This window comes from Balaenoptera acutorostrata, chromosome 16 (assembly GCF_949987535.1).
Source record: "Balaenoptera acutorostrata chromosome 16, mBalAcu1.1, whole genome shotgun sequence".
Taxonomy (NCBI): Eukaryota; Metazoa; Chordata; class Mammalia; order Artiodactyla; family Balaenopteridae; genus Balaenoptera; species Balaenoptera acutorostrata.
In genome coordinates this window covers 66,633,035-66,658,741 of record NC_080079.1, presented here as the reverse complement: position 1 = coordinate 66,658,741, position 25,707 = coordinate 66,633,035, and the positions used below count along the sequence as shown (strand labels likewise).

The 25,707-nt window shown below is 36.4% G+C and overlaps 1 protein-coding gene across 3 annotated transcripts in view; it reads right to left on the bottom strand.

Annotated features, from left to right (window-relative positions):
• Nucleotides 1–25,707, bottom strand: part of CTNNA3 (catenin alpha 3) — a 1,789,299-nt gene that overhangs the window by 1,581,856 nt on the left and 181,736 nt on the right. For all 3 annotated transcript variants that reach the window (XM_007167816.2, XM_007167818.2, XM_007167817.2), the window contains 2 exons: nucleotides 25,400–25,566; nucleotides 1,682–1,801 (listed from right to left, as the gene is read on the bottom strand). In XM_007167816.2, coding sequence (XP_007167878.2) covers nucleotides 1,682–1,801; nucleotides 25,400–25,566 — 287 coding nt within the window. The remainder of the gene's footprint in view (nucleotides 1–1,681; nucleotides 1,802–25,399; nucleotides 25,567–25,707) is intronic.

Below are 25,707 nucleotides of genomic sequence, written 5' to 3'. Positions count from 1 at the left end.
CTGTCTGTCCTCAATGCCATTCTCTCAGAGTTATGCCCTTCTGCCCTTGAAGTATTCACATTTTTCCAAATTCCCAATTAGCTAATGTAAGAATCTAATCACTGAAAAGGTGCTGATGAGAAAGGATAAGAGAAGAGGATAGTGACTGCTGCCTGCCAAGTCAAATAGCCCCCAGTGGTATAATATGGCTCTTGGAAACAAAACTGCACTAAAAACTACAAAGGCCAGAGCAGTGACCCCCAGTGATATAATACGGCTCTTGGAAACAAAACTGCACTAAAAACTACACAGGCCAGAGCAGTGACTCACAGTGTAAATTTTAAGCAGCATCATTTGGGAGCTTACTGTAGTAGCTCTCAGTAACTGTGACTGCTTCTGTTACATGTGCTAATACCTAGGCCTTCACTAATATAAAATGAATAAATAAAACAAATGGATATTGGGTCCTTTTTCATATAAATTAAAGTATGTGCAAAGATATTGCGTTTGCCCCAGAACACTCTACAAAACAAATATAACTCCTAGGAAAATAAGATCACGAGAAGGTTAAATAAATGCCCACGTAATGTCTATTATAAAGCCAAGCCTAGAACACAATTCTCTTTTCAAGTCACTATTTCTAGACCACACCATGTTGACTTCATGAGGTTTAACTAAATAAAGGAAGTACTGCTTTGAAATCCCCCTTCCAAAAGATCCAAAGTTTGCAAATTAGGCAATGTCAAGAGAGTCACACCCTTTGCCACACTAACAGAAAACAGTCTTAAGTAATGGACTCGGTGCCTGGCCACGGGAGTCAGCCACTTAGTCATTTTTCTAGATGCTATCCATCATTGAGCACATTCCCAAATTTCATGCAACCTAATTTAAACATCTAACTGGTTTTTCTGATGGGAATAAACATTCAGTCCCAGTAAAAGCTTGATGATCCTGACACCTAGTGGCTGTGAAGAAACTGGAAAAGATCCAGTTTGGGAAAAGTAGCTACCTACTATGGCAGTATCTTGCAAACACACAGAATTTAATGATTATTAACATTATAAAATATGAACTCTAAAAGCAACCCTATAAAAGTCTATTTTGGCTCTGGATTTATCTTGTGGTCTATAAAAAGAGGCTAAAAGACGTGCACTTGGAAAGCATGTTTCCCTTTAACCTTACACATTTAGCAAATTTTTACTAATCTTCAGAGATCAAACAAGAAAACTAAAGCTAAACTAAAAAAAAAAAAAAAAACTATTTGGCATATTTATGACTCCTTCTTTAAGCTTGTATGTACATCCACATCCTTTTCTTGGTCTTGAGGTGGTTTTTCTCCTCACGTATCCCCCTGTCAAATATAAAAGCCACCTGTTCAAGCCACATAGAGGTTCCCTTTATGCCACTAGGGCATCCTTAGTCAAAGGGTAGTTGAACCTTCACAAACCAGCAGGAGTTTTCTTTAAAAGAGGTATAAGGACACTCGTGGAAACCCCCAAAGTGCAAGTATAAAAGCAAGGACAATGTTGAATGCCGCAGGAAGCCATGTGAACACGGCAGGTCAGCACCACACAGCACAACTTATTTCTGCCCTAAACATTAGAAGATAAGTCTCCCCAGACCCACCTGAGCCTCTGACAGGCAGGAAGGCGAGAAGACTAAAGTGTTCGTATCGTCCACCAAGGAGAGCTCTGAATCCTACCTGCTGACGTTTGAAGGCTAAATAGTCCAGATTTTCCAGCTCCTTCCCAAGCTTCTGGTAGGTTTTCTGGAGGTCAGATTTGTTGGAAACATTTTTAAGAGACTCAAATGTCCTCTGAAACTGAAATCGAAAACAAAAGTAAATCATTAGGATAGCAGCATATTTTTCTCAAATTCCTAACCAGTAACACAGACAAATAGTCAATACTGAGCCTCAGTTTCTCCCATTCATAATACAGAGGTAACAGAGGCTAGCTAATTGCCTTTCAATTAAATAGTTAGGCACAATTATACAGAATTAGAAACTATGTGCTAAGTACAAGCAACATTATTGCATGAATGAGAAGCCTGTTTAGTCCTCATTCTAACAAAAGAACATACTGCATTAAAAAAAAATTTTCCTTAACTCTTCATGTCTTAGGATACACTGCTACTACTCCTTAAGAAAAAAATTGCAATGAATGTATAATTTCAAATCATAATGAGAAAGTATTAAAAAGAGCTCTCACATCCCAATCATGGAAACAAATTTAGGTAAAGATAGCCACTTGCCTCTGTAGAAACATTTATGCAGAATAGGCACCCAGCAAACTTCAGCCAGGAAGATCTCTCAGATCTTATATTTTCAGAAGAAAAGGAAAACAAATGTTTTGATGATCGAAGCATATGTAGCATGTTCAGCAAACATTTATTCATTTCTGCTCTATAACAGACATGAGTTAATGAAATCAGTTCTGCTGAATCAGAATGCTCCATTCATTTTTAAGTCAGATACTAGATAAACACAAAGAAGACAAATTGCAGTGTATCACAGAATATTGTTCTGCTACTAATAATTAAGCAAAAGGAGCTCACAAGAAATTGAATTCTTGGTTTATTTTAGTAAATTAGAACATACTTTAGAGGATTAGTGATTGAAAATGTCAAGTAATATCATTTGCAAGACATTTGCATCTGCTCTTTCTTTATGTCATTTATTTCCCATATTCTCAATGTGTGCCATTAGATAGAATTCTACAGATAGAGACTTCACCATCTTAAACACACCAGAATTCCACTGTGACTATGATGCTACGAGACAGGCTAATAAGATTTTATAGAATATAATTAAGTTTCCAGGGAAATGATTTGACCCTTACTATTTCAAACTCCATGGAATAAGTCATATTATAATGGCATTCTACTGAATTAAATCCTCAATTTCATGAAAGCAACATGCTTATCTCAATCCAAGGTGACAGAGGAAAAAGAAATAGGAAATAATAGTGCTAAACTTTCACAGCAGGACAATAAATTAAATTCAACAAACAATCTTTTAGAGCCTACTATGCACAAGGCTCTATGAATATAAAACATATTTCCTGCCCTAAAGTAACTTATAGACTACCAGGGAAATTAGACATGAAACTCAGAAATGGGAAAGATACTGACATTTACTGAGTGCCTGCTCAGTGCCAGGTACTTTATCCTTTCCAATTTAATTCTCACAAGAACCACAGGAGTTCTTATTTGTCTCCCCATTCTACAAGTAAACTGAGACTCAGAAAGCTTGAACCATTTTTTTTCAATAATACATAATTTTAATTCATAAAAACGATACATTCCTTAATTTTTCTTTCACCCGGCCTCTTCTCCTAATCTGGCTTTGCCCAGGTTCTCCTGAGAACCACAAAACCTTATATTAGGCCAAATGTTCCTTTTTTTCCAGTTTTATTGATATAATTGACATATAGCACTGTATAACCTAAGGTGTGCAGCATAATGATTTGATCTACATATATCACAAAATGATTATCACAATAAGTTTAGTGAACATCCATTATCTCATATAGATACTTTTGTAAGAAAGTATTTTATATTTCTTTTTAAAGAAATATAAAAAAATATTATTTCCTTGTGATGAGAACACTTCGAATTTACTCTTAACTTTCATATATAACATACAACATTGTTAAACGTATTTATCATGTTGTACATCAGATTTCTAGTACTTATTTACCTTTTAACTGGAAGTTTGTACCTTTTGACTACCTTTGTCCAATTCCCTCTCCCACCACACCCCGCCTCTGGTAATCACAAACCTGATCACTCTTTCTACGAGTTTTTTTTTTGGTTGTTTAGTTGTTTGTTTTTGAAGTATAACTGACCTATGTTAGTTCCTGGTATACAACATAGTGATTCGATATGTCTATACATTTCAAAATGGAACTGGGTTTTTACTATAATGTTTATGCTTTTTCTACTCTACCATTAACTTTAATACAAGGCAAAGTAGTAAAAGGAGTGCAAAAAAAGAGATAAAAGTAACATGTGGTGGGACTTCCCTGGCCGTCCAGTGGTTAAGATGCCACACTTCCAATGCAGAGGACATGGGTTTGATCCCTGGTGGGGGAACTAAGATCCTTAATGCCACAAGGCATGGCCAAAAATAAAAGTAACATGGTGAAATATTTTTAAAAAACATTGATACTGACAGAGAGACTCAGGTCATATAGAAGACATGAGGGAATTTGAGTTGGGCCTCAAAGGAGTTTTCAGAGCATTAAATGGGAACTGATTCTACCCATCAGTTTAAACAGCCAAAGTCTATTCATTTTCCCCCTTTCGTAACACAGTAAACAACTTTCTTTTAACATAATTTTAATGACCTTTATATAAACTATTTATCATGTTGTATGATCATTTCTGTGCCTTGCCCACTTCTTGGTCCCTTCTCACTATGTTCAAATCAAACTAATACCAGATCTGAGATTCTAAACAATTTAAGTAATTTTATATATAAATTAACATAAGCTATTTTACCAATCAACCTGTTTAATTCTAAAGCATTCTTCATCCCCTGCATCTTCTCTTCCCTAAGAAATATTAGCTCTATTTCTTAACTATTTCTTCTTCACATTTATCTCTGTGAATTTTATACAACTCCAAATAGGAATTTTAGGGTAAACATATTTTCAAGGCTTCAAAATAAGAAACATGAAAACCAATACTTGCAGGTAATATGTCCATGGCCAAAGAAAAAAGGGAGAAAATCCAATAATGATACATCCCCACAAGATGTTTTCATTAAACATCAGAGTTTGCATAATGTGGAGATTTAAGCTTGAACTTTCATTATCAGGACTTAACATCCTCCATTTATTGATACTAAATAGTTCCAAGTACTCAAACTATGATGATTCATTCATTTAAGTACATTTTTTCACTTAAAACAACAAATAATTATCAAGGAGAGGTCATACAAAATCTATAATATAACTTTAAGCTAGATCCCTATCAAACACATCCCATTCCCATCTGCTCACATATACACTTAAAGATGCTAAAGAGTAAAAGCAATAATTTTACATTGCAGGTGCAGCTGAAGTACAGAAGACAAAAATAAGACAAAGGTTAAGGGGAGATTTATATTTTACTTAAAGAGATTTAAGGTTGCCTTGATTTGAAAATTTTTTATTCCAATAGGCCACTGTGCTTGATAATTGAAACAGACCTCTTGAGATTTTCTACATTAGTTTAGTGCACTGTAGTCTCATTATATTGACTGTTTCTCAAAAATAAATGACCTCTCAGTTGAAGTTGGGAAAGGAAGCACAATCTAAGAGATTTTAATATTTCTGGATTTTACCTGTTCAAAGTTTTGAGTGGGAATTTTAAATGAACCAAAACCCCAAAATAATTTGTTGAGCATTGAGTTTATCCTGTGTTAATAGTTTTAACTCATTGCAAACCAAATTCAAACTTTAAAAAAAAAAGCCCAATGAATAAATTTGAATCCAAAACAAACCTAGGTATGTTCTAAAAATGTCAAAACTGAATATTAAAACGGTCTCTGTACTGAGAAAGAAATCCAAATTCTGTCCTATTTGACTACCTTACCAAATTTCACACACAACAGATGAGAATAAGAAGATGCAAATAGTATCTCTAAGCCCAAACAGTAAGTATTGTATACCATAAAAGTAAGCAATGTAAACACACCCAGAGTGTTTTCTTTTTTTTAATTTATTTGTTTGTTTGTTTATTTATTTTTGGCTGCGTTGGGTCTTTGTTGCTGCACTCGGGCTTTCTCTAGTTGCGGTGAGCGGGGGCTACCCTTCGTTGCGGTGCACGGGCTTCTCATTGAGGTGGCTTCTCTTGTTGCGGAGCATGGGCTCTAGGCACGCGGGCTTCAGTAGTTGTGGCATGCGGGCTCAGTAGTTGTGGCTCGCAGGCTCTAGAGTGCAGGCTCAGTAGTTGTAGCACACGGGCTTAGTTGCTTTGTGACATGTGGGATCTTCCCAGACCAGGGCTTGAACCCGTGTCCCCTGCATTGGCAGGCGGTTTCTTAACCACTGCGCCACCAGGGAAGTCCCAAAAATAGTAATAATAGTAATCCACAAAATAATACAACAGAGACCATGACTGCTCATCTCCCATTAAAATAACTGAAAATCTGCTTGGCAGAAAAGAGAAGCATGAGTAAGGCAGAAAAGAAAATATCTAGTTTGACTCAGCATTCCCTCTTCCCAAATACATTTTCCTCCTTTTCCTGACAACATGTTTTGAAATAAATCTAAGCCAATGTTCTATACAAACTACACATTCAATGAGTTCACGAAAATTATGTAGATTCATGGAGTAATTTGAGAAAGAGGACAAGAAGAAACCAGCTGAAGCAGCAGGAAAAAATGCAGCCAGGGCTCTGGCAAGTAAAGTTTCCCTGGCACTCACTGCCAATGCCCTGGCTTCCTCTTGTAGTCAGATCAATACAATCAAATAATTCCACAGCTCCAGCAGCCTACTAATTCCCATAATGAAAAAATATTGAGTATCATTGCTCCAAAAGAATAGCCAGCTCAACAGTTGTCATTTTTCCTTATTTAATATTTTGTGCATTTGTACAAGGTACTAGATGTTACCTATAACATAAAAAAAATTCCATACTCACAGCATTACATATACAAAAGAGTATCCTATAAGTACCTGATTGAAAGCACTGAATCACCAAGTGTGATCTTAGTGTCCCTAAAATGTCAGTGTGAAATAGTGCCAAAAGATTCTGGAAACTAAAGCAGACGGAAGGAATGAGCAAAGAAAAAATACTAATGCTCTATAAATATTAATGCTTAGAGTAAAAAGAAATTGTTTTAAGCATAAGAAATGGCTAATCCACCCTACTTAAATATGGCAAATACAGAGCAACCAAAATGAAGTAATATTGAGAAAAAAAATTATTTCATTTTCTGAACTCAATCCATTGACTTTCACACATATTTTCCAAATGAACTTACCGGATGATAATATCACTCATGAAAAGGAAGTTTACAGCTAAAGCTGAAAATTAAAGGACACATATTATCTCAAATGATTTTTTACTGTAAGGAATGATAACCAAAGTTAAATTAAGAACATAGAACAAAATTGGGCTTGAAATCTAAACTAGAAGTAGTCCTGTGGAGTTGAAAGTACACTGGCCTTGAAGTCTGGGTTCAAGTCCTTGTTATGCCGTTTAATAATTTCATACCTTTGGACAAGTCACTACTACTCCAATTCTTTTTTTTTTTTTTTTTTTTTTTTTAATTTATTTATTTTTTGGCTGTGTTGGGTCTTCGTTTGTGTGCGAGGGCTTTCTCTAGTTGTGGCAAGCGGGGGCCACTCTTCATCGCGGTGCGCGGGCCTCTCACTATCACGGCCTCTCTTGTTGCGGAGTACAGGCTCCAGACGCGCAGGCTCAGTAGTTGTGGCTCACGGGCCTAGTTGCTCCGCGGCATGTGGGATCTTCCCAGACCAGGGCTCGAACCCGTGTCCCCTGCACTGGCAGGCAGATTCTCAACCACTGCGCCACCAGGGAAGCCCTACTCCAATTCTTGATTGTGTTACCTGTAAAATGGGAGAAATTGTCCTTGCCTGCCTGCTTTATAAGATTGTTGTGACATCAGCTGAGGAAAAATGAAACACATTCATTCTACAAATCTTTAACATGGGCCTGGCAACATGCCAGCCATGCAAGAAATGGAGGAAAACAGAAGAGAAATAGCTCTTGCCCTAGAAAAGCAAATAATCTAGCTTTACAGATTACTGCTTTATAAATTTTAAAGTTCCATAAAATTGTAAGAGACCACTGTCATTAAACTCATGCCCATTCAGTAGTGAATGAGGACTGAACAAAAGAGTAATTCAATAATTATTTATTGAGCATCTCTGAGCAAGGGATTTTTGAGAGAAATAGATACACTTATTTAGATTTTTTTCTTCAATATTACTACAAAACTTATTTTTATTTATTTATTTAATTCTATTTTATTATGGCAGAATACTTAACATGAGATACGTGCTCCTTAAAATTTTAAGTATAAAATACATTGTTGTTGTCTATAGGTACAATGTTCTATATGAGATCTCTAGTTTATTCACATAGCTTAACTGAAACTTTATGCCCACTAATTCCCCAATTGTGTGTTCTTGGCACCCTTGTTGAAGATCAGTGACTGTATACACATGGATTTACTTCTGGGCTCTCCATTCTGTTCCACTGATCTACATGTCTCTCTTTATGCCAGTACCATACGGTTTGGTTTACTGCAGCTTTGTAACATTTTTGAAATAGAGTAGTGTGATGCCTCCAGCTTTGTTCTTCTTTCTCAGAATTGAGTTGGCTATTTGTGGTTTTTATGTGGTTCCATATGAATTGTAGAGTTGTTTTTCAGTTTCTGTTGTAAAAATGCCATTGGGATTTTAATAGGAATTGCTTTGAATCTGTAGATCACTTTAGGTATGGACATTTTAACAATATTAAGTCTATCAATCCATGAACATGGGATGTCTTTCCATTTGTGTCTTCTTTAATTTCTTTCATCAATGTTTTATAGTTTTCAGTATTACAAGTGTCTTTCACCTCCTTAGTTACATTTATTCCCAGGTATTTTATTCTTTTTGGTGCTACTGTAAATGGCATTGTTTTCCTAATATCCTCTTCAGATAGTTCATCATAAGTGTATAGAAATGAAACTGATTTCTATATCCTGATTATATATCCTACAACTTTACTGAATTTGTTTATTAGTTCTACCAGTTTTTTTGGTGGAGTCTTAAGGGGTTTTTTTGAATATAATATCATCTTATCTGAAAATAGTGACAGTTTTTCTTCCTCCTTTCCAATCTGGATGCCTTTTATTTCTTTTTATTGCCTAGTTGCTATGACTAGGACTTCCAATACAATGTTGAATAGAAGTGGTGAGAGTGGGCATCCTTGTCTTTTTCCTGATCTTAGAGGAAAAGTTTTCAGCTCTTCATCATTATGTACGATGTAAGCTGTGAGCTTGTCATACATGGACTTTATTATGTTGAGGTGCTTTCCTCCTATTCCTAGTTTGTTGAGAATTTTCATCATAAAATGATGTTGAATTTTTTTCAAAATTTTTTTCTGCATCTATTGAAATGATCATGTGATTTTTACCCTTTATTCTGTTCATCTGCTGTATCACATTGATTGATTTTCATATGTTAAACCATTCTTGTATACCACATAAAACCCACTCGGTCATAGTGTATCATCCTTTAATATGCTATTGAATTCAGTGTGTTAGTATTTTTTTTAATGTTTTTGCATCTATATTCATTAGGGATATTAGCCTGTAATTTCTTTTCTTGTAGTATTCTTATCTGGCCTCATAAAATGAGTTTGAGAGTGTTCCCTCTGCTTCAGTAGCTTGGAAGAGTTTGAGAAGCACTGACATTAATTTTTCTTTAAATGTTCATTAGAATTCACTAGTGAAGCCATCTGGTCCTAGGCTTTTCTTTGTTAGGAGGTTTTGATTATTTATTCAATCTCCCTTCTTGTTATAGGTCTGTTCAGACTTCCTGTTCCTTCATGATTTAGTCTTGGTGGTAAGTTGTATGTTTCTAGGAATTTATACATTTCTTCTAGGTATTGTTCATCGGTGTATAATTATTCATAGTAGTTTTTATGATCATTCTTTATTCCTGTGGCCTCAGTTGTAATGTCCCATCTTTCATTTCTGATTTTACTTGAGTCTTCTCTCTTCTGTTCTTAGTTAGTCTAGCTAAGGTTTGTCTATTTTGTTTATCTTTTTAAAAAACCAACTCTTAGTTTTGTTGGGTTTTCTTCTCATTTTCCTATTTTCTATTTCATTTATTTCTGCTCTAATGTTTGTGATTTCCTTTCTTCTTCTTTCTTCTAACTTTGAGCTTAGTTCTTCTTTTTTAGCTCTTTGAGGTATAAAGTTAAGTTCTTTGCTTGAGATCTTTCTCTTTTTTAACACATTATTGACTGGGGGATTCTTGCAGAAACTAATGCCTGTGGCCAGCGATTTGTTATGTAAGTGAATACTGAAACACCCACGTTTGAGTAAATATCAACAACTTTTTTTGCACTTAATGTATTTATTTGAAGCTTTGTACATGTCTTACTAAAGCATTCTAATATTTCATTAGAGTGTGATAGGCTGTATAGCAGGCATCTCTGTGCAGGGGACTAGAACATCTATTACAAACATACCGTGTTTCACTGTGCTTTCCCCTAGAAAAGCAGACTCTACACTTTCTGGCTGCATTTGTCTTTTTAGCCCTGTGGTTATTATTTCCTCTAGAATATGTTATTTTATTTTACCTGATAGTAGACAAGGTGGATCTTTGCGCAGAGCTCTTTTAGAAACACCACAAGAAGGACCAGGTGCAGGACTGCCACTACATTCACCAGAATGGTCAGTTACCCATTCTCTAGGTATTGCTAACAAAAATTGCTTGTAAGTCATTTTATTCTGTGCATTTAGGCTACAATAAATTTTAAAGCATTGAATAAACCATTTTCGAGTTTTCTGGAGGATACTGAAGTTTGCCAGATATTGATCAGATCAATCAACTCCTTTCATATATTTATTATACTCTAATATACAAGTGGGCTTTAGTTATCTGATGGCCAGTCCTCCTATCTTCCTTTCCTGTAGATGCTATGGAGGCATCATGAATAGTTGTCACCATGCAGACTAGCCTCTTGCCTTTCCAGAGAAGAAGAATCATTTCTCCCTTCCATAAGAATGCCATTTCTCCCCTCTGTAGATTTTTAGATTTCTCCTTTAATTGGTTTGGTAGACCACAATTCCCTCTTATAGTCCCACAAACTCTGGTTTTATTTTTCAACAATATTTCAGATGTGGACACACTGTTGTAATAACTGTCTTGGTGAATATGGTACCATGAACCAAGATAAGGTTGTAGGACCGATAATATTGTTTCTTGCAGTTTCTTTCCTTCACCCATGTAAATCTCAAGTTTGCATATATATCCAGTTTCACTTTCGCTAACCATCCTGACCAAAATTCCATATTTTGTAAGTTTTCCAGGGTTATAGGTTTTGAATCTGAGTTGTCCTCTCCACTTTATCATTGCCTCATCAAGTAATAGCTCTCGTTTGGGTATATAGACCGATTGAAATTTTGGTAGAAAATAATCCAAAAGAGGTTTAACTTTTGAAATTCTGTCTGCAGGAAGTGGAGTTTCTGAGTTATCATTAAAGTGAAGAAATGTCATTATTTGTTCAAACCTTCTTCTTGTCATAATCTTTGGAAAGATAGGTGTTTCAAGTAAGGGATCAGTCGACCAATATTCTTTCCAGTGTGACTTTCTTATTTGTCCCATCAAAATTATTAATCCAGGACTTCCCTGGCAGTCCAGTGGTTAAAACTTTGCCTTCCAATGCAGGGGGTGTGGGTTCGATCCCTGGTCGGGTAGCTAAGATCCCACATGCCTCATGGCCAAAAAACCAAAAAAACATTTTTAAAAAAACCAATATGGGGCTTCCCTGGTGGCGCAGTGGTTGAGAATCTGCCTGCCAATGCAGGGGACACGGGTTCGATCCCTGGTCTGGGAAGATCCCACATGCCACGGAGCAACTGGGCCCGTGAGCCACAATTACTGAGCCTGCGCATCTGGAGCCTGTGCTCTGCAACAAGAGAGGCCGCGATAGTGAGAGGCCCACGCACCGCAATGAAGAGTGGCCCCCACTTGCCATAACTAGAGAGAAAGCCCTCGCAAAGAAACGAAGACCCAACATAGCCATAAATAAATAAATAAATAAATAAAATTAAAAAAAAAAAAGAGGAGTGTTTGCAACTTCCTATACAAAAAAGAAAAAAAATTATTAATCCAAGAAACTTCTTCATATCACTATCGGTTACATCAGTCCATTTTAAAGCCTTATCATACTTTTTATATGATCTTTCATTCTGTTAGTAATACAAGTTTGTTTGAGAAGCGACCAACTTGAAAAAGTCATTACCAAAAATTAATTCTGTAATTTCATTAACACTTTGCGGGTTATTACATTAACAGTTACACCTGACACACCTGTAAAGACTTCAAATTTTCGTGAAATGTTGTCTTCAAGCCACTCTTCTGTAGAAGCAAAGGAGTATTCTCTAGCACTGTGAGTTTCATTTTCACTTTCTGTATCAGAATCAGTCACTAAGGTTTTTTGTCTTTCTGTTGGTCTAATATTCACATCATCTGAATCAGAACTATATTCTGAAGAACTGTAATCTTCTGAGACACTAGTATATATGTCACCTGGACAATCAGAGAAAGTATCTGCATAAAGTTCACCAAAAAATTCTTCTTCACTCAAAATTTCATGATGAGTCATTTTTTTAAATTTTACAGTAATAAACTTGCATTTATAATATACACAAGGTTGGAACAAAAACCTAACAGAGCAAAATGTGAATGATAACGACAATCATAAGTTGTATAATGAACCCCTGATCAATTTTAAGCTCTAACAACTTCACATGGTGATGTTAATTGTATCACTCTCTAAAAACATATTGATACATCTCCGGTCAATAACGTTCAGGTAACAAAAGACGTATCAATAGGTCTCTGGTCAATAATGTGTTAATGTAGGGATTTATCTCTGTGAACTTCCTTCTTAGCACTACTTTTGCTGCATCCCATAAGTTTTGGTATATTTTCATTTTCATTTGTTTCAAGGAATTTCCTAATTTCCTTTCTGATTCCAACTTTGACCTAATGGTTCAAAAGTGTGTCATATAATTTCCACATATTTGTAAATTTTCCAGTTTTCCTTCTGCTGTCAATTTCTAGTTTCATTCCATTGTGGTAGAAAAGATCCTTGATATTATTTTAATCTTCTTAGATTTGTTAAGACTTGTTTTGTGACCTAACATGTTATCTATCCTGGAGAAAGAGCCGTGTGCATTTCAGAAGAATGCGCATTCTGCTACTGTTGGGTGAAATGTTCCATATATGTCTGTTAGGTCCATTTGGTTTATACTATTGTTCAGGTCTTCTGTTTCCCTACTGATCTTCTGTCTAGATGTTCTATCCATTTTTGAAAGTGAGGTACTGAAGACTCCTAGTTATTGTATTGCTATCTATTTCTCCCTTCAGTATGTCAATGTTTGCTTAATACATTTAGGTTCTCTAATGCTGGATGCATATATATTTATAATTGTTATAAATTCCTGGTGAATTTACACTTTCATCATTATATAATGTCCTTCTTTGTCTCTTTTGATAGTTTTTGACTTAAATTTCCTTTTGTCTAAATATAGCTCCTGCTCCCTTTTGGTTACCATTTGCATGGAATATCTTTTTCCAGCCCTTTACATGCAGCCTGTATGGACCCTTAAATCTAAAGTAAGTTTCTTTTCCACAGCATACAGTTGGGTCTTGTTTGTTTTTGTTTTTTTTTTTTAAGCCTAGCTTTTACATTTATTTATTTATTTATTTTTGGGTGTGTTGGGTCTTCGTTTCTGTGCGAGGGCTTTCTCTAGTTGCGGCAAGCGGGGGCCACTCTTCATCGTGGTGCGTGGGCCTCTCACTGTCATGGCCTCTCTTGTTGCAGAGCACAGGCTCCAGACGTGCAGGCTCAGTAGTTGTGGCTCACGGGCCTAGCTGCTCTGTGGCATGTGGGATCTTCCCAGACCAAGGCTCAAACCCGTGTCCCCTGCATTGGCAGGCGGATTCTCAACCACTGCGCCACCAGGGAAGCCCCGGGTCTTGTTTTTTTAATCCAGTCAGCCACTTTGTGTCCTTTGATTGAGGAGTTTAATCCACTTACATTTAAAGTAATTATTGATAGAGAAGGATTTACTATTGCCATTTCATCAGTTGCTTTTGTTAATCTCCTAGTTCTTTTTTCAGTCTTTTCCTCTCTTGCTCTCTTCCTTTATGTTTTGCTGGTTTTTTTATATTGATATGCTTTGATTTCTTTGTGTGTGTGTGTGTGTGTGTGTGTGTGTGACTTCTACTGTATTTTTTGTGGTTACTTTGGGGTTTACATAAAATATAAGTCTGTTTTAAGCAGATAACAACTTAAGTTCAGTTGCATACAAAAACTGCACTTTTACTTCTCACACACACACACTTTATGTTATTGTTCTCAAAATTTACATCTATTCATGTTGTATAATTTTACCATATTTTTAGTCATAGCTATTTTGAATATTTTTTCTCTTAACTTTTATACTAGAATGAAAAGTGATTTACCTACCACCATTACAGTAATACAGTATTCTGTATTTGTCTATATATTTACCATTACCAGAGTTTCATACTTCCTTATGCTGTAGTGTTGCTATTTCAAATCTTTTCATTTCAACCTGAAGTACTCCCTTTAGCTATTCTTGTAAGCCAGGTCTAGTGGTGATGAACTCCATCCACTTTTGTTTGGTAAACTCTTTTTTTAGTTAAAAAAAAAAACACCTTCCCTGGCCTTGAGTAGTACCATGTTCACTATGATGTTCTCGAGCTCCACAGACTATGGTGCCAACAGGTCCACCTGGCTGAGCCACCAGCCAGGACTGCACAAGGGAGCTGGGACCGAATGGCAATTGCCATGGCTCTATTTGGCTCACAGTGACCACACCATAGCTTCCCAGGCCTCCCTGGCTCATGCCGCCTGTCATGCACTCTCCCTCCCCTCCCAGTACCACCCTGACAACCTTGGAAATTCTTTATTGCTCCATTTTTGAAGATCAGTTTTGCTGGGTATAGTATTCTTAGATGGCAGTTTTTTTCTTTCAGCACTGCCTCTGGCCTGCAAAGTCTCTGCTGAAAAATCCACTGATAGCCTTATAGGGGTTGCCTTGTATGTGACAAGTTGCTTTTCTCTTGTTTGTTGTTTTTCACTCCCTTTTTGTTTTTGACTTTTGACAATTTGATTACAGTAGTCTGCGCTTATTGCAGGAATACATTCCAAGACCCCCCGGGGATACCTGAAACCATGGATAGTACCAAACCACATATATACTGTTTTTCTTATACTAACAGGCGGGTAGCATAAAAAGCATGGATACACTGGACAAAGAGATGATTCATGTCCCAGACAGGACAGAGCAGGATGGCATGAGATTTCATCACACTACACAGAACAGCATACAATTTAAAACTTATGAATTGTTTATCTCTGGAATTTACCATTTAATATTTTTGGACCACAGTTCACCATGGGTAACTGAAACCAAGGAAAGCAAAACTGCAGATAATGGCTACTACTGTATAATGTGTCCAGCATAGATTTCTTTGGGTACATGTTTTTCAGTATCTTTTGGGCTACTTAGATCTGGATGGCCATTTCTTTCCCCAGATTTGGGGTATTACCAGCCATTATTTCTTTGAATAAGCTTCCTGGTCCTTTTTCTATCTCTCTTTTCTCCTGCTGATACTCCCATAATGTTTAATGGTAGTCCATAAATCCTTTAGCTATCTTCACTCTTCATTTGTTTCTTTTTGCTCCTCTGACTAAACTATTTCCAGTGACCTATCTTCAAGTTCACTGATCCTTTCTTCTGCTTGATCTAGTCTGCTGTTGAATTTTTCAGTTCAATTGTTGTGTTCTTTAGCTACATGATTTGTGTTTGGTACTTATTATATTTTTTATCTCTTTGTTGAAATTCTCACTTTGTTCATGCATTGTTCTCTTGGCCTCAGTGAGTATCTTTATGACTGTTATTTTGAATTCTCTGTCAGGTAAATCATATAACTCTGTTTCATTAGGGTCAGTTTCTGGAGATTCATCTTATTCCTTTGTTTGGAACATCTTTGCCTGATTCCTCATTTTCCTTAGCTCTCTGTGTTGGTGTCTACATATTCGACAAAGCAGGCACCTTTCCTAGACTTTGTGGACTGGCTTTATACAAGAGAAGACCTCCCACCAATCAGCTGGGCTTCTACCAACTCTCACTCCCTATGGAGAAACAGGCAGCTGCAGTTTTTGTCTACTTACTCTGTGCTGAGCCAGAGGGGGCAGGGAGCTGTGCTGTTTTACCAGTCTAAGCCACCCCCTCCATTTCCCCCTACCAGGTGGCTAGACTTTGATGGATCCATCAGAACTCCAAGACTGGCAAGACAAAGCCAGTTTTCTGGGGAGCCCCCTCAGAAAAGCTAGAGTGTTGGACTATGAACCAACCCCCAGGGGCAGGGACTCAAGTGAGAAGGTATCCCAAATATCCCTACTGAGGCAAGACTGAACACAAACCTGATTCATCATTCAGTGAGCATTCCACCAAACCACAAGGTCTCAAAGATTTGTGAACAAAGGTTTAAGTTCACCCTATAAACCTCCCCCAGGTGACCTCATACAAACCTATTGCTTCTCCTAATGCTTACTTCTTGAGGCTTTCCAATCTTATTTGCTCCAAATATATCTTTCAATATTTAGTATCTCTCATACATACCTCAAATCCAATATGCATAAAATCCATAAACTGCTTCTCCTCTATGTAAACAGCAAATCAATGTCCTCAAAGCCCAACTAGATTCCTCGAAGGTTGCTTGATGCTTCCCTTTCCCTCTGAACAGATTCCAATCACTTTCCAAATTGCAGACTGTTCCTCCCTCATTTTTATCATTCATTCCCCATCCCACACCATCATTTCACAACCAGATGACTACATCATCTCATCACTGGCATCTCTGCCTCCACTCTGGCCCCCTTGCCCACTGCTATCAGAATAATAGTCCTAAAATTCAAATCTGCTTGTATCATTTCCCTGCTTAAAATCTTTAATAGTTCCCCCTTAGCTTTCAGACTAAGGTTCAAACTTTTTAACTTAGCACATAGGCCTGTCACAAGTAGGTCTATGCCTACCTCTGCAGCTTCAACTCTTGTTCCTCCCACAAAATCATCCTTCATCCCAGAAATTCAGAACTACTACCGGTCTTTAAGCATGTACTATTCCCTCCAGTTAAAATGCTCTCCGCCTGCACCACTTTCTTTGTCTACTTAACTCACTCTCCAGACTTCACCCTGCATTATTCATTCAAAACACTCCCTTGATATAACTGCCATCATGCCTCCACAATAATTCAAGGAGAACAGGACCATGGTAGTGTATTTTCTAAATCTGACTCCCTGGCACATATTATGGTGACTGGCACACAGTAAACACACAAAAAATAACTGTCTGATGAATGGACTAATTAATGAAACTCGAGCTACCTGGAATGATGCAGGTCCTTTTTAAAAGTTAAATTTTTTTACATGGCTTAAATTTCCTTTGTCTCTAAAGTTTTCAGTATGAAATTCAGCACAAATCCAGCAATTTGTGTCCTATTTGTCTCCATTTCTTATTTCTCCTATTCCATCTAATACCAGTCCTGTGACTTGGTTTTTTCTTTAAACGTTAAAACCTCTCTACATATTTTGCCTAGAATCTTCTGTAGAATATACTTGGCTTCTAACAGCAATTTAATTGTATAGTAATTTCTCTCCTTATAAACTGCTGGTATTTTTAAAAATAAGATTTAGAAACCCTTTTGCTGGTACATATCTGCATTTTAACAATAGAAGGTGGCATCAAAAAGTCTCAGTTACCATTATTGTAATGTGTGATCTTCTGTCAATGTTATGAATATTCTTCATATTCCGAATTATTGTTCAGTATACAAATGCTTTATAGCAATGCTTGTAGCAAATATTAAATATGTATTTGACATAAAAAATTATTAAATAGAGGTGCCATTTCCTATAATGACATCGGTCTATTTTTTAATCCAAAGGGACAAATATTCCCATTTAAAAAAAAATAAAACTGGCTATGGTATGATAACGGAAAAAGCCAGAGAAGTTAGTTCAACTCAGGAGTCAAATTTATTTCCCTTCATTTTTAGGAATAAGGATAATATTGCACTGCAAGAGCTGAAAAATGGGAGCAAGGTACCATAGTGGAAAAAGGTAGGACAAGGAAAGGAAGGAAGGTGAAAGAAAATTTGCACCAGTTCTTACCAGGTATTTTATATATTATATCATTTAATCTTAGGGGCCTTAATACAAGGCCCCTAAGTATTCAGAGTAAGTTTTATTATCCATATAGCTCAGAAGAAGAAACCAAGGCTCACAGATTTTTAATTTTCCCAAAGTCGCCCAGCTAATCAACAACAGAACCAGGATTCAAGCAAGGTCTCTCTGCTGCCAAAAGCCATCTTTGCTCTCCATTTTGTCCTCACCCTCAAAGAAAGCAAGAGATATGCAAGCCAACATTCTCTCAAAGAAAACTGACCCTTATAAAATTCATATGCCAATAAAATAGGATGTGGAATCTCGAGATGTATAAATAGTACAAAAAAGTTTTTAAAAACTTGAACAGTACCAGAGAGAAAATTTTAAACTTAAATTCCCATAGAAAATTATGAGCAATGGTGGTAATAAAGCCAAACTGCCTTTCCAAGTTTCTACAATTAATTACATACTGAAATATCATCGCTTTTTTTCTCTGTCCTCCCTTACCTTTGATTCGGACTTATTTCCCCCCAGAAGAAAACATGTACTTCCTTAAGGAACTAGATACATTTAAAACTGCCAAGTCAGGAATCCTTGATATATTTAATTACATATTAACTCTGTGTTGGTTGGCAGTACTTATCCTATGGAGAGTTACTCAGTGAATCATGTTTGCATGAGTTGGTGGTCTCAGTCTACGTCTTCATAAATGTTTGATCATAATTGCATCTCTGGGACAGTCTCAGTGGAAAGAGGATAATTTAATAAAGATAAGGAATCAGGAAATATATAGGTACAGACTATCAATCAAAAGTAGAGTAATATCTCATTTACCTGACTTATTAAAGGAAATATACCTCAATAGGGATGAAGAATTCTGTTATTTAGAAAAAAATTATAATAAGGAAGAAAAGAGTAAGGCCACTTAAGAAAACATTGTGATAGCAGAGGAATTCTTTGACACTGTGCAATAAAGAATAAATACCCAAAAACTGTAGCAGGGATTTTTGTGAGTGTTATTGGGGGGAGAAAGCCCAAAATGAGCAGAAGCTTGCATAAAATAATAAGACTGGAGGAGAGGCAGGTCTTTGTCCATCATATTCAAAACTAGGAAAAGAAATAAAAAATTAGGCCACTGCTTTTGAAAGAAGAATGTGTGTCCAGAAGAAGAAATCTATATCTTCAAAGTTGATGCCCTCCCCACAAAAAACATAGATTATTTTACAATAGGATGGGTGTGTGTGTGTGTGTGTGTGTGAGAGAGAGAGAGAGAGAGAGAGAAAAAGAGAGAGAGAGAGAGAGAGGGAGTTGACTACAGAGTTCTTAGGAAAGGAACAGTTTATATTGAGGAAAATACCTTCAGATGTAATTTAAGAGACATAGTGATATCTGAGGACACAAATGAGCAGAGGCCAAGTCAACGGTGGCTTGACAGAGTAGCTTACTCCTTAGGGGTGTGAGGGAAAACAAAGGAGAGTAGGTAGGGAGAAAGGAGGTAGAAGGACAATGAGATGAAGTTGCTTCAAAGGATTTTGAAGATTTCTAATATACAAATTGAAACCACTTAGAATATATTGTTACACTACAGAACCCCCTCCCTTCCACCTTCCAAGTTTCTAATAGGTTTGCCATATACATGAACATGCCTTGTATGGGAGTATTTGTATGTATATGTGTGTGTTAAAGGGGAAAAGGGTCATCTTCCAAGTATGAATTAACATACTATAGAATAGCGGTAGAAAGACCATCCATAACCTAAAGTAATTCTGTGGAAGCAACAGCTTGGAGCCAGAGATGAGCCTGAGAATATGAGCCTAAGAAAATTTGCAGAAATCTTGGGGAGAACATTGTACTTGACAGGTCGTGGAATGAGGGTTCAAACCAATTATATCCAGATCTTAAGGGCAAGGAGATCCCAACAGATGAGTGGTTTATAACCATAAGTTAAGTAGGATGTGAGTAACTGAAAAATGAAGGTCAAAAAAAAAATAGAAAAGGAATAAAAGCAAGCAAGCAATGGTCACTTAGAGCTCTTATGGGGTTATTAAAAGTAAGTCATGCCAAACTAACCTCATTTCCCTTAAAACTGGGGCTACTAGACTGGTAAATCTGTGATGCAACAGATAATACATCTTGATTTCAGAAAGGTCTTTGAGAAAGTACTTGAGAATAAAATAAAGAAACATGGTTTATTCATTCAAATGAAGCGAGTTTGAAGCTCATTTCAACAACTTTATTCAAAACATGTTAATATTTGATTGATGTTACCTAAAAGAAAGCTATATCATTAAACAATTTTTAATGAATAAATTGTTAAAGAAATCTGAAAATGACACCAATTTGGGAGGGGAAGACAAATCAAAAGTCAAAAAGATCTGGATGGATATAACAAAAAGACAACTAAGAAGATAAAATGCAATGAATATAAATATAACATCAACCTTTACATATAAAAAGATAAAACTAGTATCAGAGGAGGAAGATCTAGATTAAGAGTAGTCTGAGTTCAGAGACTTGGAGGTTTTAATTGCTCACAAAATCAGTAAGAACCAACAGCATGACAAGGCTATCATAATAGGTAAGATAATACTGGACATTAAATCAGGGAGGTAACTGTCCAAGTATATTATGGAATGTTCACATGAAAGCATTTGTTTTTATTTCAAGATGTTTTGATTTCAACATTTTATGGCAGTTACCTATCTAGAATAGGCATAGAAAAGGATTTACAGAGATGATTTGGGGGATTTTTGTTTCTTATATTAGCAAATTAGTAATTCACAATTCAACCCTCTGCTGAAGAAAACTAACAAAATTTGATGAAATATAAAATACTTCATGTCAAAAACATCAAAGAGCTAACAAAACAGTGCAGAATTTCCTGATGTAAGTTCCAGAAGAGGTAACATTTAGTACACAAAGATAGCCATTCACATGAGAAGACAAGACACCATGAGCATAATAAAATGACAGCAGCACAAGCAGACACCCAGGGAGTCCAGACACTGAAGTTTTCAAACTTTAATCATAAAACAAATCTGCTTACAATGTTAAAGTACATCAAAAAACTTAAAAGCTTTTGCACAGCAAAGGAAAACATAAACAAGATGAAAAGACAACCCTCAGAATGGGAGAAAATATTTGCAAATGAAGCCACTGACAAAGGATTAATCTCCAAAATTTACAAGCAGCTCATGCACCTCAATATCAAAAAAACAAACAACCCAATCCAAAAATGGGCAGAAGACCTAAATAGACATTTATCCAAAGAAGATATACAGATTGCCAACAAACACATGAAAGGATGCTCAACATCACTAATCATTAGAGAAATGCAAATCAAAACTACAATGAGGTATCACCTCATCCCAGTCAGAATGGCCATCATCAAAAAATCTACAAACAATAAATGCTGGAGAGGGTGTGAAGAAAAGGGAACCCTCTTGCACTGTTGGTGGGAATGTAAATTGATACAGCCACTATAGAGAACAGTATGGAGGGTCCTTAAAATACTAAAAATAGAACTGCCATATGACCCAGCATTCCCACTACTGGACATATACCCTGAGAAAACCATAATTCAAAAAGAGTCATGTACCACAATGTTCATTGCAGCTCTATTTACAGTAGCCAGGACATGGAAGCAACCTAAGTGCCCATCGACAGATGAATGGATAAAGAAGATGTGGCACATATATACAATGGAATATTACTCAGCCATAAAAAGAAACGAAATTGAGTTATTGGTAGTGAGGTGGATGGACCTAGAGTCTGTCATACAGAGTGAAGTTAGTCAGAAAGAGAAAAACAAATACTTTATGCTAACACATATATATGGACTCTAAAAAAAAGAAAAAAGAAAAAAGGTTCTGAAGAATCTAGGGGCAAGACAGGAATAAAGACGCAGACGTAGAGAATGGACTGGAGGACACGGGGAGGGGGAAGGGTAAGCTGGGACGAAGTGAGAGAGTGACATGGACATACTTACACTACCAAATGTAAAATGGATAGCTAGTGGGAAGCAACCGCAAGGCACAGGGAGATCAGCTCGGTGCTTTGTTACCACCTAAAGAGATGGTATAGGGAGGATGGGAGGGAGACGCAAGAGGGAGGAGATATGGGGATATATGTATACGTATAGCTGATTCACTTTGTTATAAAGCAGAAACTAACACACCATTGTAAAGCAGTTACACTCCAATAAAGATGTTAAAAAAGAAAAAAAAGACTGAAACAAGATCATACAAGACATGGAAATTCTAGAGTATCCAGAGTAGTCTGAAACTGTCATATAAGGAATGTTCAAAGGTCAAGAAATTTTTAGCTTAAATAAGAGAAGACATATGTAAGTCCTAAGAGTAACCATCAGTTACTTGAAAAATGCATTTTCCTATTGCCTTGATTCTGTGTTTCTCCAGAAAGTAAACTAGAAGCAGTAAATAGAAATAGCAGGGACGCAGCTTTAAGCTCAGTTTGAGAAAAATGTCTTCAGCAATTAGAATTATCCAATATCTGCTTCACTGTCTCACAGAATTGAGATTGCTATCACAGTAAGTGATCGCATATATTGTTAGACAGTTGTGTGCATCGCATATTGTAGGAGAGTCTATCTACTTCAGTAAGATACTAGAGTAGAAGGGCACTGAAGTTTCTCCACTACGATTTTTTCATTCTAAGTAGAAATTTAATAGAACCATAAACATTAAAAATATTCTAAGCCACTATATTCCAATGTATGGTCTGAGAAAGTTCCAGGATTAATATATTATAGAAGAGTTCTTGGGTCAAGAAATTTGGGAAACTCTGGGTTAAGCAAAGTTAAACAAGTTTCTTTGCTTCAATATTTCTCACCAACTTTAATGCTAATGTGCATCAAAAACATTCAAAGGGAATTTCAGTGTGCAGCATTGACCATAAAAAAAACTTTTTTTCATGTTGCATAAGACAGGTTCTGCAGAATACTTTTAGGGGAATATTGGGCTAAATAATTCTAATCTTAATCTCCAAAACATTTTTTCAATTTGCCTTCATTCTATGTGAAACCTTGAAAGAATTGAGTTGAATAATACAATTCAAATATAAATTTTTATAAGGATGAAACAATAAAAAACTATCACAATTTACCACAAAGGTCTTCCCTTTTTCATAGGTGAAATATCAGTGTTGTATTACAGATACTTATAAGTGATTTAAATGATTTAGCCCAAGTTCAGGCTCTGATGAGGAACCAATATATGTGGGAAAGAATAGCTAGAATTAAGAATGCCTCCTCCCCCTGACATACCTAAATTCCCTTAACAATCTGTTATAGGCCCATGAACTTGTCTAAACATTTCTGAAAGCTATTTATAGTAAAAGCTGTTCTAGCCCCTGGGGTACTAAGTTCCAAAAGTTGTTTTTATCCTATTGCCTTGAGCAAGCTTCTTAAATTCGATGTGCCTCAGGGTTTTTTTGGTTTTTTTTTTTTCATCTATAAAATAGGAATCGTAATCACTCGGCTGTTGTGAGGTTGAATTAAAGGAGATAAACCCTCACATTTCTTGGCCCATTATAAAAATTCAGTAACTATTAAGTATAATTTTTATTGCAAAAACAGTACTTTTTCTTTGACCTACAATTACCTCCTGCTTCATTTGAATGATATGATGTGTGTGCATTACCTAGCACTGTGCCTAGTAGTTAGTGGCACTCAATTAAAATGGTAGTGAAGGTGCTTGTGGTCTTATATATATACAGTTACCTCCTAATTGATTATAAAGGCAGTAATTTTCACCTTACCAAAGCCTTTCATTCTGCCTATCCCAACAAATCTAGAGTTAAAACATGGGAAATACTGGGTCATTGGAACTAGGAATTACCTGACATTTAATCTTTCATGCTCACTTCTGGTTATAGCATTTATTAGTGTCTATATTCACACATAAAAAATGAATCTCAGAAATTTTCAGGGATTTGTATAAGGTATCCAACAAACCAGTAGCCAAGTAACAAAAAACATTGTTCAAGTATCTCACATACAAATCTATTGGTAGATAGTTGCTAGTGATGAGAACTAATCCCTTTCCTGAAAAGCTACTTAAACAGCTACAACAACAAAAAGGTGCCAAATTGCCTTTTTTGCAGTAATAAAACTATCAAAAGAAAAGGAATCTGAAAGTATAAAGGAAAGGTCACTCTAGGGTTAAAACAAACATTAGTAAGTAAGATAAAGATTAAAAAAAAAAAGGTTTAGCTTAGCAATTAGAGAAAATGATTTTGACAAGAAGGTCAATCAGACAAGGCCATCATTTGCCTAATAAAGTAGTGATACTACAGTCACCAAGCGCCCTTATGAAAATGCAGATGTATTTATGAACAGAAGAGCAAGGTTCCTATTTAAAGTAGGAGAAAGAGCAGCGACTCCAAAGGGTTCTTTGCAACCTTCTCATCTAGACACTATTAATGACTTGGTCAAACTAAATAAGAAAGTGAAAAAGGCTGAAATAAAATTCTCCTTCTACTAAGCTTCTGCTAAATGGTTTTGTCTAACAAAATAAAGCAAACAAGATATCTTGCTGCCTTTGTAGTCTCTCCTAGTTAAAATATATTCTTTACTCTTATTAAATCCATTTATACATTTTCATAATGGATTAGTACAGACAACACAGACTACCTGCAAACATGCACTGTTTATCTTAGATCAAGAGGAGCTGGCAGGGCTTCCCTGGTGGTGCAGTGGTTGAGAGTCCGCCTGCCAATGCAGGGGACACGGGTTTGAGCCCTGGTCTGGGAAGATCCCACATGCCGAGGAGCAGCTGGGCCCGTGAGCCACAACTGCTGAGCCTGCGCGTCTGGAGCCTGTGCTCCGCAACAAGAGAGGCCGCGATAGTGAGAGGCCCGTGCACCGCGATGAAGAGTGGCCCCCGCTCGCCGCAACTAGAGAAAGCCCTCGCACAGAAACGAAGACCCAACACAACCAAAAATAAATAAATAAATAAATAAATTTATTTTTTAAAAAAATGCTTTTATTTAAATAAAAAAAAGAGCTGGCAAAGTAGTTTTCATTTACAAACTAGGATAAGCTTCCACATGCCTTAAGCTTTAAAGTTTCTCGTTCTCAAATTATTTATTTTTACATATTTGTTTTCTATATTATCTATATAATTGTTACTATATATTTATTTATATAGGACATAATAATTTAAATGGTCAAAAGCCTAGAACTTTCTCCTAGCCATTTCCTTATCAGTAAGTCACCTTCTGTTTTTCAGTCTCCCACTGGCTTTAAGACTAACTTCTGGCTTCATTCTTGTCAAGTATGCATTAGTTTCACAACCCAATCCAGTCATCTTCTGATGGGTGACATTAAGAAATGTGAGTGGAAAAAAAAAAAGAAATGTGAGTGAGGCCGGGATGCGCTCGGATTGATGCCAGGTTCAGAAAATGGAATTATAAGTGAGAACAATGCCAAGGTAAACTAAGCCATCTTTTACTTACAGCTGACACGTGCTGCAAGAGACACATGACATCAATCATATCTGCGAGGATAAGGAGTCTGGTAACTGCAGCCAACAAGGCACGGGCAGCTTGAACCACAGCCTCCCTTTTTGGGAGATAACAGGGATCATCTGCAAATCTCTCAGCTGATACTTTCAGAGCTTCACCTGAAACACATAATCCCAAATAAGTTATACTTTAATTCCACTTATGCCTGTTGCAGCATTTATCATCCAACCTAACTCCAAGTACATTCCATGACTAAGGATAATATTAAAATACTGTCACTTGACACTAGAACATTGTTT